The 15106-nt window shown below is 34.0% G+C and overlaps 3 protein-coding genes across 6 annotated transcripts; all 3 read left to right on the forward strand.

Moving 5' to 3' along the window:
- Positions 1-347: 347 nt before the first annotated feature.
- Positions 348-5654, forward strand: LOC109169735. The gene is made up of 6 exons (XM_019318624.1): positions 348-1602; positions 2801-2856; positions 2963-3193; positions 3394-3685; positions 4522-4715; positions 5276-5654. Exons 1-6 carry the CDS (start codon positions 364-366, stop codon positions 5427-5429), a joined length of 2166 nt encoding a protein of 721 aa, XP_019174169.1. The 5' UTR covers positions 348-363; the 3' UTR covers positions 5430-5654.
- Positions 5655-6316: 662 nt separating this feature from the next.
- Positions 6317-8543, forward strand: LOC109170629 (alkylated DNA repair protein alkB homolog 8). 3 transcript variants are annotated; one of them, XM_019319824.1, is made up of 3 exons: positions 6317-6470; positions 6923-8003; positions 8095-8543. In XM_019319824.1, the coding sequence occupies exons 2-3, from the start codon at positions 6940-6942 to the stop codon at positions 8180-8182; spliced, it is 1152 nt and encodes a 383-aa protein (XP_019175369.1). In that variant the 5' UTR covers positions 6317-6470; positions 6923-6939; the 3' UTR covers positions 8183-8543. The 3 variants fall into 3 exon arrangements, with proteins under 3 accessions (XP_019175369.1, XP_019175370.1, XP_019175371.1); XM_019319825.1 differs by having other exon boundaries at positions 6935-8003; XM_019319826.1 differs by lacking the exon at positions 6317-6470 and adding an exon at positions 6505-6864 and having other exon boundaries at positions 6904-8003.
- A 1716-nt stretch (positions 8544-10259) lies between these two features.
- Positions 10260-14618, forward strand: LOC109170660 (uncharacterized protein At4g37920, chloroplastic). 2 transcript variants are annotated; one of them, XR_002052480.1, is made up of 7 exons: positions 10260-10429; positions 10781-11187; positions 11440-11608; positions 12226-12470; positions 13622-13809; positions 14016-14336; positions 14416-14618. XR_002052480.1 is itself a non-coding variant. In XM_019319859.1 (6 exons), the coding sequence occupies exons 1-6, from the start codon at positions 10312-10314 to the stop codon at positions 14173-14175; spliced, it is 1287 nt and encodes a 428-aa protein (XP_019175404.1). In that variant the 5' UTR covers positions 10260-10311; the 3' UTR covers positions 14176-14618. The 2 variants fall into 2 exon arrangements, 1 of the variants encoding a protein (XP_019175404.1); XM_019319859.1 differs by having other exon boundaries at positions 14016-14618.
- Positions 14619-15106: the final 488 nt, after the last annotated feature.

Here is a 15106-nt window from a genome sequence, read left to right on the forward strand (position 1 = left end):
AAGATGGAAGGAGAGAACTCTTTAGGAGAAAAAAATTCAAATTTTCAATCTGTTGGGAAGAATGTTATTTCTGAGTTGCAAGAAGGGAACTCTGAGACTAAGGCACATTCACCATCAGAAAAGATGGAAGGAGAGAACTCTTTAGGAGAAAAAAATTCAAATTTTCAATCTGTTGGGAAGAATGTTATTTCTGAGTTGCAAGAAGGGAACTCTGAGACTAAGGCACATTCACCATCAGAAAAGATGGAAGGAGAGAACTCTTTAGGAGAAAAAAATTCAAATTTTCAATCTGTTGGGAAGAATGTTATTTCTGAGTTGCAAGAAGGAAACTCTGAGAATAAGGCACATTCACCATCAGAAAAGATGGAAGGAGAGAACTCTTTAGGAGAAAAAAATTCAAATTTTCAATCTGTTGGGAAGAATGTTATTTCTGAGTTGCAAGAAGGGAACTCTGAGACTAAGGCACATTCACCATCAGAAAAGATGGAAGGAGAGGTCAGTGTTCATAGAGAAGAAGAAGTTCAATTGCCAAAAGAGAATAAACCATTGAACACGAGTGAAAAGATTTCTGGGCAGGCACTCGGTACAGATGAGTTAAATGGAAGAAGGGTTGTTGGAGAGGATGAGGATTCTGGAAATCCCAGGGAAACAAACAAGAGCCTCGAAGGCAATCTTTATGAGAAGGATAAGATAGTAGAGCCTGTCCCTAATGGAGCAGAGGCTCCCAAACCAGAAGTCAATAGGAGTTCATCAATTCATTCCCCTGGTCAAGACTTGGGGCAACAGGGATCTTTGCCTGAAAAGGCAGGATCTGTAAAGCATTTTTTAAAGCTGAAGAGTGCAATTGCAGTTGCTAGTGTTTTTCGTCGCCTTTCTGGGAAAAGCAATGATGGACAAGATGCTCTGGGTGCAGATGAGAATAGTAGGAATTGCAGCAGTTCTAAGGAGGTTAGACCTACTTCCATTGAAACTGAGCATCAAGATGTCTCTCAGAAAAATAGAGATCAATCTGGATGGAGTGCCCTTAGATTAATTGGGATATTTAATGATGATGACAATGCTGATGACAAAGTTGGAGAGAAAGAAAAGGCCATAGAAGAAGCACTCCAACCAGTAGCGATGAAAGGACAGATTTTGTTGTACACAAGGTTTGATTGCAACGACTGTAAGCAGTTAAGAAAGTTTCTATACAATAAAAGACTTCGATATATTGAAATCAATATTGATGTGTACCCAAGTAGAAAGCTGGAACTGGAGAAGATTGCTGGCTCCTCTGATGTTCCTAGAGTGTTCTTTAATGAAGTGCTTATAGGTGGATTGAGTGAAATAAGAAGCTTAGATGTGTCTGGGAATCTTGCTGAGAAGATTGAATATGTTGTTAGTGAGACACCATCCTCTAAAGCACCTTTACCCCCTCTTTCAGGTGAAGATGACTTGTCCAGTAGTGGTTCTATTGATGAGCTAGCACTTATTGTTAGAAAAATGAAAGACTCTATTCCTGTAAGTGACCGCTTTTACAAAATGCGGAGATTCACCAAGTGTTTTCTGGGATCAGAAGCAGTAGATTTCCTGTCAGAAGATCAATACTTGGAAAGGGAAGAGGTTAGTCCTACTTCATACCATATAATGGTAAACGTATGTAGTTATTTCTGAAGTAAAATCCATGTTTCTTAATTACTTTACATCCCTTTCTCTGGTGCCTTGGTTACATAATTAGAAGGAGCTATTGCCAGTTAGCTTGAGAATTACAGACTGGGTAGTCTATATTATAAAGCTTAGTTTGGAAACAAAAGCTTGTGGTGTCTGCTACATGATTTACTGATCTAATAATGTATTGAATTTTTCCTCATTTGTGTTTTTCGGGCAATTCACCAATAAAAGAATAGAGTGCTGTACAACTGTATAGTGGTGTTTACAATTGAATTGATATCTTTCTAGTTTGTCAGTAAGATGTAAGTTTTACTCAATGAGCATTGCTGATGCTATCTGGTTGGCTTTAATAAAATTCCTATAACAGTTACCCTTGTGCAATTTGCTTGTCCTCTTCTATTCAGACTATTTTTGTGGACACTCTGCAATAGAGCCACCTCATGACACCGAGCAACTGCGTCATAAAGGGTTTGGGAAAATAAGATATATGTAACTTTAACTTTATTCTCAGTGTGCTGCTTTCCACGGTCTGAATCTATGACCTATTGGTCAATGAGTGAGCACATGGCTGTTAGACTTGCATAATCTATTAAAATTTAATCCCATCTCCGATTTTCTTCTTTTGGAATAATTATCTCCAACTTGTTTGAGGTATTTAAAATATATCCGTTTTAATGTTTTCGTCTGCTAATGCTACATTTTACCTTGTTGTGATCATGGACATAATTTCTATGCTTGAATATGGTTGTCACTTTTGTCCCTACATCATACTTAAAAAATGATATTTTCTCAGAAACACTATTTTCTATTCTAATATCCTCTGCTGCATAGGTGCATTTGGTAATTCCGTTTTCAAGCTAACAAGTTATACTCTTTGAGGAAGTAAAGTTATTATTATCTTGGTAAAAAAAATAAATACCTGTGTTTGAAGAGGAGGGAGTGTACTGTGTAAAATATACTCTGTGAAACTTTATGCCTCTTGTTGTGGTAGGTGATTAAATCTCAATAACAATGACTAGTATGAATGGTTCAGCTTCACAAAGAAAAGCTATAGTATGGAGGAAATGGAAGAATGAATATTAGTTTAGTTTTCTTCTCATTCCAGTATGATTTGATAACCTTTCCTCTATTGTTATTGTGATCGGAGTAGGCTATTGAATTTGGTCGGAAACTGGCAAGCAACCTTTTCTTCCACCATGTACTTGAGTAAGTTTCTGAAAAGTGTGTTTTCTCTTTAGACTTGTGCTTACACTTTCCACCTTCTGCCTAATTGTATGCTATGCTTTGTTTTTGGTGTTTGTTTATGCTACAGTGAGAATTTATTTGAAGATGGCAACCACCTGTACTGTTTCCTTGATGATGATCCTTTGGTATCTCAATGCCAGAACATTCCTAGGGGCATAATTGAAGTGAAGCCAAAACCCATAGTAGAAATTTCATCCAGACTTAGATTCTTATCTTATGCAATTTTTGAAGCTTACACGTCAGAAGATAGGAGGCATGTTGACTATAGAACCATCCATGGGAGTGAGGAATTTGCAAGGTCTGTTTATTGTTCTAAGTGTGTAATTGTTTTATGGTGTATGGGTAGATTCTTTCATTGCCTTTGAGACATTATTGAAGTAAGTCAAGGGCACCCCACTCAATCCCTGGGCAAAGAAATAAATTCGTGCACATATTTGTAGCCTGTATATGTATTCTTGGTACAAATGCTTCTTTATTTACTGAAAGAAACTTTTCCAGGTACTTGAGGATCGTAGAGGAGCTTCAGAGAGTAGATTTGTCTAATATGTCAAGAGAGGAAAAGCTTGCATTCTTTATTAATCTCTACAATATGATGACCATTCATGCAATACTAGTAATGGGGCATCCCTCTGGAGCACTGCAGAGAAGGAGATTGAGTGTGGATTTCAAATATGTAATTGGTGGGTGTACATATTCACTTTCAGAAATTCACAATGGTGTCTTGAGGGGCAACCAGAGGCCGCCTTACAATCTAGTTAAGCCATTTGGGGCTAAAGATACGCGTTCTATGGTCAGATTCTTAATCTCAATCCTATGTAGACTTAATCAATATAATATAATTGCATAATGTAAGATCTAATTGTAATCTTGTTTATCTGGTATTTACATATGAAACATATTTTTTATTCCTTATGCCTGCCTAGTTCTATGAATTCTTGTGACTTGTGTGCTGATATTGTAGTTGTGTAAACTTATAAGTCACCTCTTTTTTCATGAATGTATTGGATAAAATTTAAGAACCAGGTCTGTCGATTGTTGCCTAGTATGCTACAGTATTATTGCAGTATGCTTCATAGGCATCATCATCTCACTAAATTTTAAGGTTAAGTATTGTGCACTAGCAAAGTTCTTACATATATGCTCACTGTTAGGTCTAGGGTTTAAACCCTTGTAACATTGACAAAAGGCAAAGAAAGGGTTAAGCATCTAAATGATTGATGCCATTTAGATGCTGGAGCATTGTGCCTTGGATTCACCTTTTAGTAACTGGAAATTTTTAAATAAAAAAGATCACTGATTTTAAATTTAACTCAGCTGTAATTGTAGAAAAATACTATGTGATCCATTGATATCCTCAAAAGAGTGTCTATATATGCTGTCTTTAATTCTTTATGACAAACTGCAATATTACTTCAATATTAAATGGAGTACTATTTTTATTCTTATGGGTAATCTAGTAAACATCTGAAAATAATGAAAAATTGATTGTTCTCTAGGCCATTTTGATCTTTTAACTTTGTAGTGTCATTTTCTGGAACATGGATTTAGCTTGATTCAATGTTGAAACCCTGTAGCCTCTACTCACTATTCTGTTTGACTGACCTTACTTCTCACTTGATTCTTCAGATTGCTCTTCCTTATCCTGAGCCTCTAATTCATTTTGCTCTTGTTGGGGGTACACGATCTGGGCCTGCTCTCCAATGCTATTCACCAGGAAATATAGACAAAGAATTGATGGATGCTGCCCATAATTTCCTAAGAAGTGGATTAATTGTTGATGTGCTTGCAAAGGTTGCATATGTTAGCAAGATTTTGAAATGGTAAGTTGTGGGTGAAGTTCTAAATCTCTTTCCTTTTTCATGTCCAAGAGAAAAACTTGATCATTGGCCCACGCAAAACTTTATGAATACAAGCATGAGAAGTGCTATCTATACTCCATTATTCCGAACAAGTTGCTTTGAGCTTTTATTATTCTGTATTGTGAAATTAAGAGTTGCATACTATCATCCTAGAAGGAATGGTTAAGTGGGTAAAACATGATTCTTGATTTCTCGTACCTGAATGTTATGAGTTTAATTTTTGCCAGCATTCTTTCAGTCGAGCTCTTTGCACATACTATCTTCATGATTCTTTTCTAAGTGGGTTTACCTCTCTTGTGTGGGTTGCGGACTATTGCACAAGAATGCAAACTATCTTTCATGATTCCTCACATAACTGATCTTCCTCAGTCAGCTTGATGGATTACTTGGAATTTGAATTCAATTTCTACTAATTTATCTTTCACACTTAAACTGCTTTAGCATAGAAAGGTGAGTAAAGTGTATTTTCTGCATCATAAATACCTTGCTGAAATTTGTTGTCTGGTTTATCAAATCCTCAGGTACAGTGTAGATTTTGGGAAGAATGAACTTGAGGTCCTGAAACATGCTGCAAACTACTTGGAACCTGCAGAATCCCAATCTTTGTTAGAGTTGCTTTCCACCACCCAGTTGAATGTCATATATCAGCCCTTTGATTGGGGATTGAACCACTAGCCCTTATTGCCTTGGAACTTCATTTGCCATTTTGGTACTCCAAATGAAAACCTATATTGTACTTATGGAGTGGTTTATTTACATAGTCCTTGTGGAAAGAACTTTGATATCCTCATCACTAATATGAATTTAGATCTTGCATTTTCCAAATGTGAATGTACATCCTACGCAAATCAAATGTAAAAAGCTTTCGAATGATTAAAGTATCTCAATATCTCATAACTATAGTGAAATTTGTAAAGGTCACAAATTAATCCTACTACATAAATTATGATTCATTATTATAGATAAATGATCGATTATCTTTTAATAAAAATATTATGTCTAATTGTTACTTGAAACTTAAAAAAAAAAAAGCACATCTTTCCTATATGTTTTTCAATAATTTTTCTATTTCTTTTATAATAATTTTTATAAGCTTTTAATTTTTAGCAAAAAGTCAACTTCTATTTAAAGGTATACTCTAGTTGAAGTTGGTCTTATGATCTTAGTCGTCAAACTATAAACTAGACTTACCGAGAAGGTCAAAAGTATAGTTGTTAGAAAACACATAATAAAAAAGAATTACTTTATATTAGACATAATCTAACTTATCAACTAATTCAAAATAAGTTCATAACCTTTACTCTCTCGTAGGTCACAAACATTCGAGAGTCTGTAAATTTTCTGGGCAAGACCATAAATTTGTGATTCAAACTTAAAAAAAAATTATAAATATTACTTACATCTCATTTTTTATTCTCTATCACAAATTTTTAATGTAAAACACATTCTTTGGGACTTTATGATAAAAATAATCAATTTTTGTTTGGAGTAAAAGTGAGAGAATCAAATGTGAGAATACACGAAGTAGTACTCAAAAGAATATACTGAGTATTAAAAAGAAAACAAGAAGAACCGTAAAACCCTAGGTCCCTATAATGTCTCTCACTGATCTACGGAGTAACTCCCAGAAACAGGTTTAGTAGTGGATGATGACCCCACTTGCCTCAAAATCGTAGTGAAGGACCGCTGAAAGCCTGAGACTGTCTCTATATGGAGGTATAAAATCTCTTACCCATACCCATATTTGTATATCATAATTTTTTGCTTTGCTTTGCTTTGTTTTTGTCGTCTCTGAATTGCTGGAGATGATTTTGAAGCGTCTGTATTTCTATAATTTGTATCCTGTTTCGTTATTTAATAGCTCAAGTCTTTAATTAGTTCCGGTTGAAATTGTTTACTGAGAAAATCCTTGAGATTTTTAGTGTATTATTATTATTGTTGTTGTTATAATCATATCCATTTGGGTTTTTTTTGGGGGTGAGATTTGGGTGTAATATTCTTGTGCAATCCAAACTCTGGCTAGATACACTTTAATTGCCCAGTAGCCTCTGCTAGAAATTTATAATTTTTCTTGTATGTTTGTATTTCTATATATACACAGATTGATATAATTTAGAGCGACTTTCAGTAAGGTCTGAGTTCCACTTTGATTTTTCCCCCCTTGACAGATACTTGTATAGTTGTTATGCTTATAGGTGCTTTACGATCTATAGCATTGTATTCGAGAGGAGGGTTTTGTGACATTGGGCGGCCTATCATTGTTGGTAATAATACCATTGGCAATCAAGGCTGTTTTAGAACAATGAGAGAAGTTGGAATTGATGGTGGTTCTAGATTGTATGCTTCTGAATCTGACAGAGAGTCTTGTGTGCTACGACCAGTTTCTGTGAGCTCGGATAAGAAAGATACTTCCTCAAATGTTCAATCGACCCCGGAAATTGAAAAAAAGTATGTTCATCGAGTTTATGATGCAATTGCTCCCCATTTCAGTTCCACTAGGTTTGCCAAGTGGCCGAAAGTTTCTGCTTTCTTGAATTCATTGCCTGTGGGTTCACTTATTTTGGATGCGGGCTGTGGAAATGGCAAATATTTAGGGTTGAATCCAAATTGTTTATTTATTGGATGTGATATTAGTGCTCCACTTATCAATATATGTGCGGATAGGGGACACGAGGTGTTAGTTGCAGATGCTGTAAATCTGCCTTATCGAACTGGTTATGGCGATGCTGCAATTTCAATTGCTGTCCTACATCACTTAAGTACAGAAAATAGGAGGAGAAAAGCTGTAGAAGAACTAGTACGCATAGTTAAAAAGGGAGGCTTTGTATTGATTACAGTTTGGGCTAGGGAACAGGAAGATGGATCATTGGTTAACAAATGGACACCACTTACAGAGAAGTATTTGGAGGAATGGGTAGCACCAAGCAGTCCTCGGATTCGCAATCCTTCCTCTCCTCGGACTCTAGCAAGCATCCCGGAGACTGAGGAAAATGGCTCGGGAGTGAATAAATCAGCTGAAATTTCACATTCAGCAGTTCATGATAGAGGTCATTTGGATTCTGGAATTGAAAATGCTTCTATAGAGCAACAGGAATACTTTGTTCCTTGGCATTTACCTTATCATAGAGCTGAAGTAAGCGGGGCTTCTGCTTGTGCCCTCGCAAGTGGCCTGGCAAAGAAAGATGATAAAAAGGGTGCAGTTGTGTATAACAGATATTACCATGTTTTTAGTGAAGGTGAACTAGAAAGGTAATGCACTCTTTCTTCTCTTGTCTCAGTAAAACTTAAGTTTGCAGCAAAGTTTTACATTTTATATGTGTTTCATTTTCACTTTCTCCAGGTTGGTGTCTGGTTTGGATAATGCAGTCATTGTTGATAGATTCTATGATAAATCAAATTGGTGCATCATACTCGAGAAGACATCCTGATAAAGTGACACCATAAAATACGATGACAATAAGACTACATAGATGTGTTCCGAGATTAGGGTGATTGAACATCGTGCTAATCTTTGCTGGGGTTGAGAAGTCATTGCAGGCTTTTCAACCAAGACCAGCACATCCATACATTAGTCAATAAAACTACTGAAGGGGAGCTCTTTTTCTTATGGGAGACTTCTTTTATGCTTCTCTCCTTGCCTGTAATGTCTGAATGTACACTTCTCCCTCTTGTGATTTTGTGATCCATTTCAATTATCATGCACTCTGTATTGTTGGTTTGAAATTTTCTACAGATTATTTTAGTAGTTTGGCTTATGTTCTTCATAATCACTTGTATTTTGTTGGCAAATGAAGCTGACTTTCTAGAGTTTATCCATAGATTATTATTCTGAATTAATCTAGGTTGTTCATAGGTGACCAACTCAAACTCAAATTAAGAAAGGTTAAAAAATTTAAATTAAAAAAGTCAACAGCTATGGTTAAGTTAGCTTTGCCAATTCATGATTAGAATTTTGTTTATAAAATTCTCTTTATAATTTTATGAGTTCTTTAATATTTTATGAGATTAAAAAAATTCTTACATATCTCTAGAGTTATGTACATCATTTTGTTTGTCTAGTTCGATTAACAATGCTAGACTGAAGTTATATATATAAAACTAGTATTGTCTCGTGCGATGCACGGACTAAATATTAAAGATTTGTTTGTAATGTTAAAATAGGTAAAAATGTTTTTAATAATGGTATTTGAAGTACAGAAGAAGAAAACATGAACCACAATTTAATTGTTTAAAATTACATTTTTATTAAGTATATGACAAAATAATTATAATATTGTATTTACAATATTTAATTTAATAATTGAAAATAGTATGATACAAAAAGTTACTATTATTAATCGCAGCTAGTAGTATACATATTTGATCTTGAGTATGGCTCTGTTTGGCAAACATAGCTGAAAAGCTATAAGCTATGAGCTGAAAGCTGAAAAGCTATAAGTTCGGAGCTGAAAACTGAAGAGCTGTTAAGCTAGCTGTTATGATTGAAAGTGTTTGGTAAAAAAATTAGCTTTTTGATAAGCTGATAAACGTAAAAAAACTAAAAAAGGTATCTTCATAAAATTTAAATTAGTTTGTTTACATATTAAAATTTAACATTTTGTCTTTTAAAAAAATTAACATTTTAAAATAAAACTATTAGTATAATCATGATCTAGCATCTCATAATGAAGTAGCAATATTGTTGCAAATATAATAATAATAATAATAATAATAATAATAATAATAATAATAATAATAATAATAGTAATAATATTTGCCGTGAAAGTTGCGGATAAATGAAAAGAGAAAAAAAGTTTTAATTGAAAATGGTAAATTATGTCATTTCTTTAAAATAATAAGGATAAAGATGGAAAAAAACTTAGGAAGCTAGAAGCTTATTTTGAAACGCTACCTTAGGTAGCGTTCCAAAATAAGCTCTTATTTTAAATTAGGAGCTTATTTTGGGAACATTACCAAACAAAACTTATAGCTTATTAGTAGCTTAAAATAAGTTATAAGCTCCTAAATAAGCTCTGCCAAACAGAGCCTATGTCTACTCCTAGTATGCTACCCATGCGATGAATATTGGACAATATTATAATAATATTATTTATTAAAAAATACATAACCTAATATCAACATAGTTGCAATTCATATATATATATATACACACACACACACACACCATATGGTCTTGTGAAAATTAAATGTTATTAATACCAACATTTAATCATTAATATCAGCATTTAATTTTTACAAGACCATATAGTTTTATTATAATTAAGATTAAGATTTATATATTTAAAAATTAATTAAAAATATATTAAATACGAAAAATTAAATTAAAAATAATTAAAATTATTAAAGAAAATAAACAACGAATAAAGAATTGATTTGATCATAGTAAAATGAGATAGAGGGAGGATATTAATAGGAGGAGGGTAAAAAAGTAAATGCATCCAAAGGTGCTTCAAAATGACAAAACAGTCCACAAGAAGAGTTAAAATGCCAACGAGATCCCAACTAAAGATTTAAGACCAGAAAACCTTGAGAGCTCGAGGATTCGTTGGCTGTGGAAATGGAGTTAACCTGGTCCCTTGCGTGCTTTGCTTCTCGAAGCTTCGCTCCCCCGCTCTCCATCGTAGCATGTGCACCGCTTCGGTGGCGTTCGTCTTATCTCACCTCTCAATCCCCAGGTAAGCTGCCTGCTCATGCTTATTATTCATTATTGATGCTAATTCTCACTTCAGAAAAATTAAGTCCTCGGTTTTGTTAGCTTGAGTTTCTTCGCCTTAAATGATTACTAGGTAACATTTTTTCTGCATATTTCATATTGCTGGGACTATTATCTATTGACTGATATCAATTTGGGGGGCGTGTGCTGCTTTCCTGGTTTTACTCTCCTTGAATTTTAGTTAACTGAAGCCTTATTGATCGAACTGGAACTTAATACTGTTGGTTTACCTGTCAAATTTCTTGAATTTAATAATGTTGAGAGAAATTTTGAAGGCATTTTGGCTAACATTAATTTGTCTCTCTGGTGTTAGGTTCTTTCTTGTCAATGACAAGAATGAGATTGCAACCATCCCATCTTCAAGCTCTTGTTGCTGATACTTCTGCAATACCAGGTGATTCTGATAAAGAGCACATGCTATGTTCTGAAGAATCTAATCCTAGAACTGACCACAAAGCTGATGTGAAAGAGGAAGATGACAAAAATGATACTGTTGAAAGTGTGGATGAGAATAAGATGGTCCGAGTTTGTGACAAGTTAATTGGGGTCTTCATGGTTGACAAGCCTACTCCTGCTGATTGGAGAAGGTTAATAGGTTTTAGCAGGAATTGGAGCAATATCAGACCACACTTTTACAAGCGATGTCAGGAAAGAGCAAACACGGAGAGTGATCCTGGATTGAAACACAAACTACTCAGGCTTGGAAGGAAGCTGAAAGAGGTAATGCGTCTTGAGGCATATTTACCACTTGCATTTTTTGTGTTCTCTGATGAATAGCTTTAGAGATAGATTTGTGGTGAACCTCTGATTTTATAAGTCAAATATTATGTGCTAATGTGATTCACAGATGGGCACACTTGCAATGTTGGTCTTTTATCTTTATTTCTGTATACCCCTTAATATTATGGTTTATACACACACACACACTCTCTTGAAAAAAAAAAGTTAATAACTATATGTTTCTCTCTTCAGATTGACGATGATGTTCAAAGGCATAATGAACTTCTTGAGGTCATCAGGAGTTCACCTTCTGAAATCAACGAGATTGTTACTCGACGTCGTAAAGATTTTACTAAAGAGTTCTTCTTTCATGTTAACACTGTGGCGGAATCTTATTATGACAATCCAGATGAACAAAATGGTAAGCCATTTATACACTTCAATCTCATATGTATCTAATTGGACTCTCAAGTTAGAAACATTTTCCAGCTTCCAAATATATTTGTGTTTGGGGTATTATGTGCTGATAGTGTATTCATATACTTTATGGCATCTGATAGAAGATAGACCAAACTCATAGTATACACACCACACAAAATTCCATAATCTATTTTGAATTTGTTTTGGAGCAAATGAGATAATATGCACCTTGCTCTGCTTATATTTTTGTGTGTGGTCACCCTTGTGTATGTAATGTCATTGAGAGTTGTCTCGTACAACTGGTGGTGGTTTCAAACTAATTAGCTTTTCTCAAGAATTAAAGTATTATATAGTTTAACCAAAGTTTATCTTTAGTATAACTAGGAATTGTTAGTTGTTTGTGCTGAAGTGACCTTGGTTGATCTATCTGGGAAACTAATGAACATAGGGTTGTTAGTTTTTGTTACTACTTCTGCTTAGTCCTCCATATGAAGATTTTACTGAAAAATGTTTTTAGTTTTGCCTTGTTAGTTATTGTCACTACCTTTGACAATTTGTTCTTCATATTGAAGATTTTACTGAAAATGTGTTTTCATTTTGCCTTTTTGTAATTATAAGCGGTGGCAAGGATTGGTAATGAGTGCTTGGAAGCTGTAGAAGCCTACGATACTGCAACTGAAAGTATAGAGGCATTGAATGCAGCCGAGCTGAAACTGCAAGATATAGTCAATTCGCCTTCTTTGGATGCTGCTTGCAGGAAAATAGATGACCTAGCCCAGAAGAATCAATTTGACTCAGCATTGGCCCTCTTGATTACAAAAGCTTGGTCAGCAGCAAAGGAGTCTGACATGACACAGACTGAGGTAAGTTTAGCCTTTCCTGTTTACATTTTCATCATTTCATTTACACAAACACATAGAACACTTCAAATATGCACCAGATCAAGAAAGACAGTAGATAATGGCATTATTAATGACAGCAATATGCTTCATGCCACTGAGTGTTGGACAGGTTTTTAACATTAGGCCAAACTTGTCATTGATGCACTGGGTTTTAATGTTAGTGCTGGGCAGTGAAAAAAACTTATCTATAAAATTGCCATAACTGAAATGGGATCGAGATGATGGCTGTTGGAATATTAGAATTTAGAAGGAATCATATTAAAAATGATTGGAAAAAGTGTCAAATTGCCCCCCTAAGTCGAGTGGATAGTGCAATTGGGTCCTCTAAGTGAAAAAATCTCCATTCAAGTCCCCTAAACCGTTAAAATTATTCAATTAAGTCCAATTTGACTTGTTTATCAGGTTAAATCGATGTAGTGTTGACACGTGTCCTTTTTATTTTATTTTTTAAAACAAAATGTTTTTTATTTATTAAAAATTAGAAATAATTAATTATTATAAATAAATAAACTAAATTAAAAAAAAAAATTAAAAAAAGAGAACAGCCACCGGCTGTCCGCGCCGCACAGCCGGTGGCTGTTCTCTCTCTCTTTTTTTTTTTAATTGTTTAGTTTATTTATTTATTTATAATAAATAATATTTTTAATTTTTAATAAAAAAACATTTTGTTTTAAAAAATAAAATAAAAAGGACACGTGTCAACACCGTATCGAGTTAACCTGATAAAAAAGTCAAATGGGACTTAATTAAACAATTTTACCGGTTTAGGGGACTTGAATGAAGCTTTTTTCACTTAGGAGATCCAATTGCACTATCCACTTGACTTAGGGGGTCAATTTGACACTTTTTCCAAAATGATTTAGTTCAAATCAAGGTGCTAGTAATAGGTCTATTGTTGCATGCTCTAGTAAGAAAGAATGTGATAGATAGGAGAAAATGAGGCAGTGAAGATAATATCAATCATGTTGCAGAAATGCAGAATAACTAAAAATAAATAAATGTGTTTTGTAGATAGTCACCCCTTGTTGATATCACTACATCATCCTCACTGCCCTCACCCCCTTTTAAATGCATATATAAATAGATAATTATTTTCCTTTTAATTGTACCAGGCAAAAGATGTTTTGTATCATCTATATAAGAAAGCAGTAGGAAGTATGCAGAGCCTTATGCCCAAAGAAATTAGAATACTGAAGTACCTGCTTACAATTGAAGATCCAGATGAATGCATGCATGCTTTGAAAGATGCTTTCACACCTGGAGGTGAACTTGAAGGAAAAGATGTAGATTTGCTATATACGTATGTCTTCATCTCTTTTCTGATTACTCTTTTACCATGAAATTTAGATCTTTTAGAGAAATTGCCACAATTCTCTTTCAAATGGACTTAAATTTACTACTGAGTACTGAGCATGGCTACATAATTCGATTTGGTTTTTGGATGGGGTTTCAAGAATTTATCTATTGTACTCACTAAACTGAGTACATTATTAATGATCATTGCAGGACTCCGGAGCAGCTGCACAACTGGATTGGGATTATAGCTGATGCATATCACTTCAGCAGAGAAGGTACTCTCATTAGACAAGCTAGAGATTTAATGAACCCCAAAACAATCCAAAAACTGGAAGAGTTGAAGAAGTTGATTCAGGACAAGTTCATGTAAGAGAGAATTTTGTTTGGGACAGATAAATTATGCACTTCAGAAGTCTTTTAGTGATTTGTTGAATTGTGGTGCTGGAAGCCCAAAAGCACAAGTCTTGAAGCTCCACAATTATTGACTGCAATTTATCAAGCTTGGTAGGTCCATCAAAAAGAAAGAAAAAGGTAATTTCCAGCCCCCAGAACCATTTGACTCAAATCTTGATAGTTGATATAATTTTTTAATATCATATATATAATACAGGAATCAAATGTGGAAACGTAGGATCATAGTTATTAAGTTATTTTAATTTCATGTAGCTAGCCTAGTTGTTTGGAGCTGTAAGAAAAGCTATGTATAGCAGTCTTCTGTTTTGTTGTAGTGAACTGCAGAATTGGTGATTTCATACACTAAAATCTTCTATGAACCTCATACTCTTGCTTATATTTTGTGTCTTGTGATGATGCCATGAATTCGAGTCTCTTCAATGGATTGAATATTTTCTCTCTTAATTACAAAGCATTTAATTGTAATATACTTTTAAATAGAGTTTTTCTTATCAGTACATTATTTTTAATTATAAAACTAATCGATAATTAATTTTATGCATATTTAAAAAAAACATTTACAAATTCATTTGACTAGATAAAGTTTAGGGAGCTCATTTTCTGAAAATGATCCAAACACACCATGATAATTTTCTGGAATATAAAGAAATGAAAATATTTTATGAAAAATAACTCTTTTTTATAAAATATTTTTTTCGAAATTATTTTCTTGATTTTTAAACACACGCTTGGTAATAATTTGCATAAAAACTATAAATTTCTCTCTTTAGATTGACAAGATGTTCAGAGGCATAATGAATCTCTTAAAGTTATTAGGAGTTCATCTTCTAAAATCAACAAGATTGTTACTTGACTTCATAAATTTTTTACTAAAGAATTATTGTTTC

The sequence above is a fragment of the Ipomoea nil genome, unplaced genomic scaffold, assembly GCF_001879475.1.
Source record: "Ipomoea nil cultivar Tokyo-kokei standard unplaced genomic scaffold, Asagao_1.1 scaffold3321, whole genome shotgun sequence".
Taxonomy (NCBI): domain Eukaryota; kingdom Viridiplantae; phylum Streptophyta; class Magnoliopsida; order Solanales; family Convolvulaceae; genus Ipomoea; species Ipomoea nil.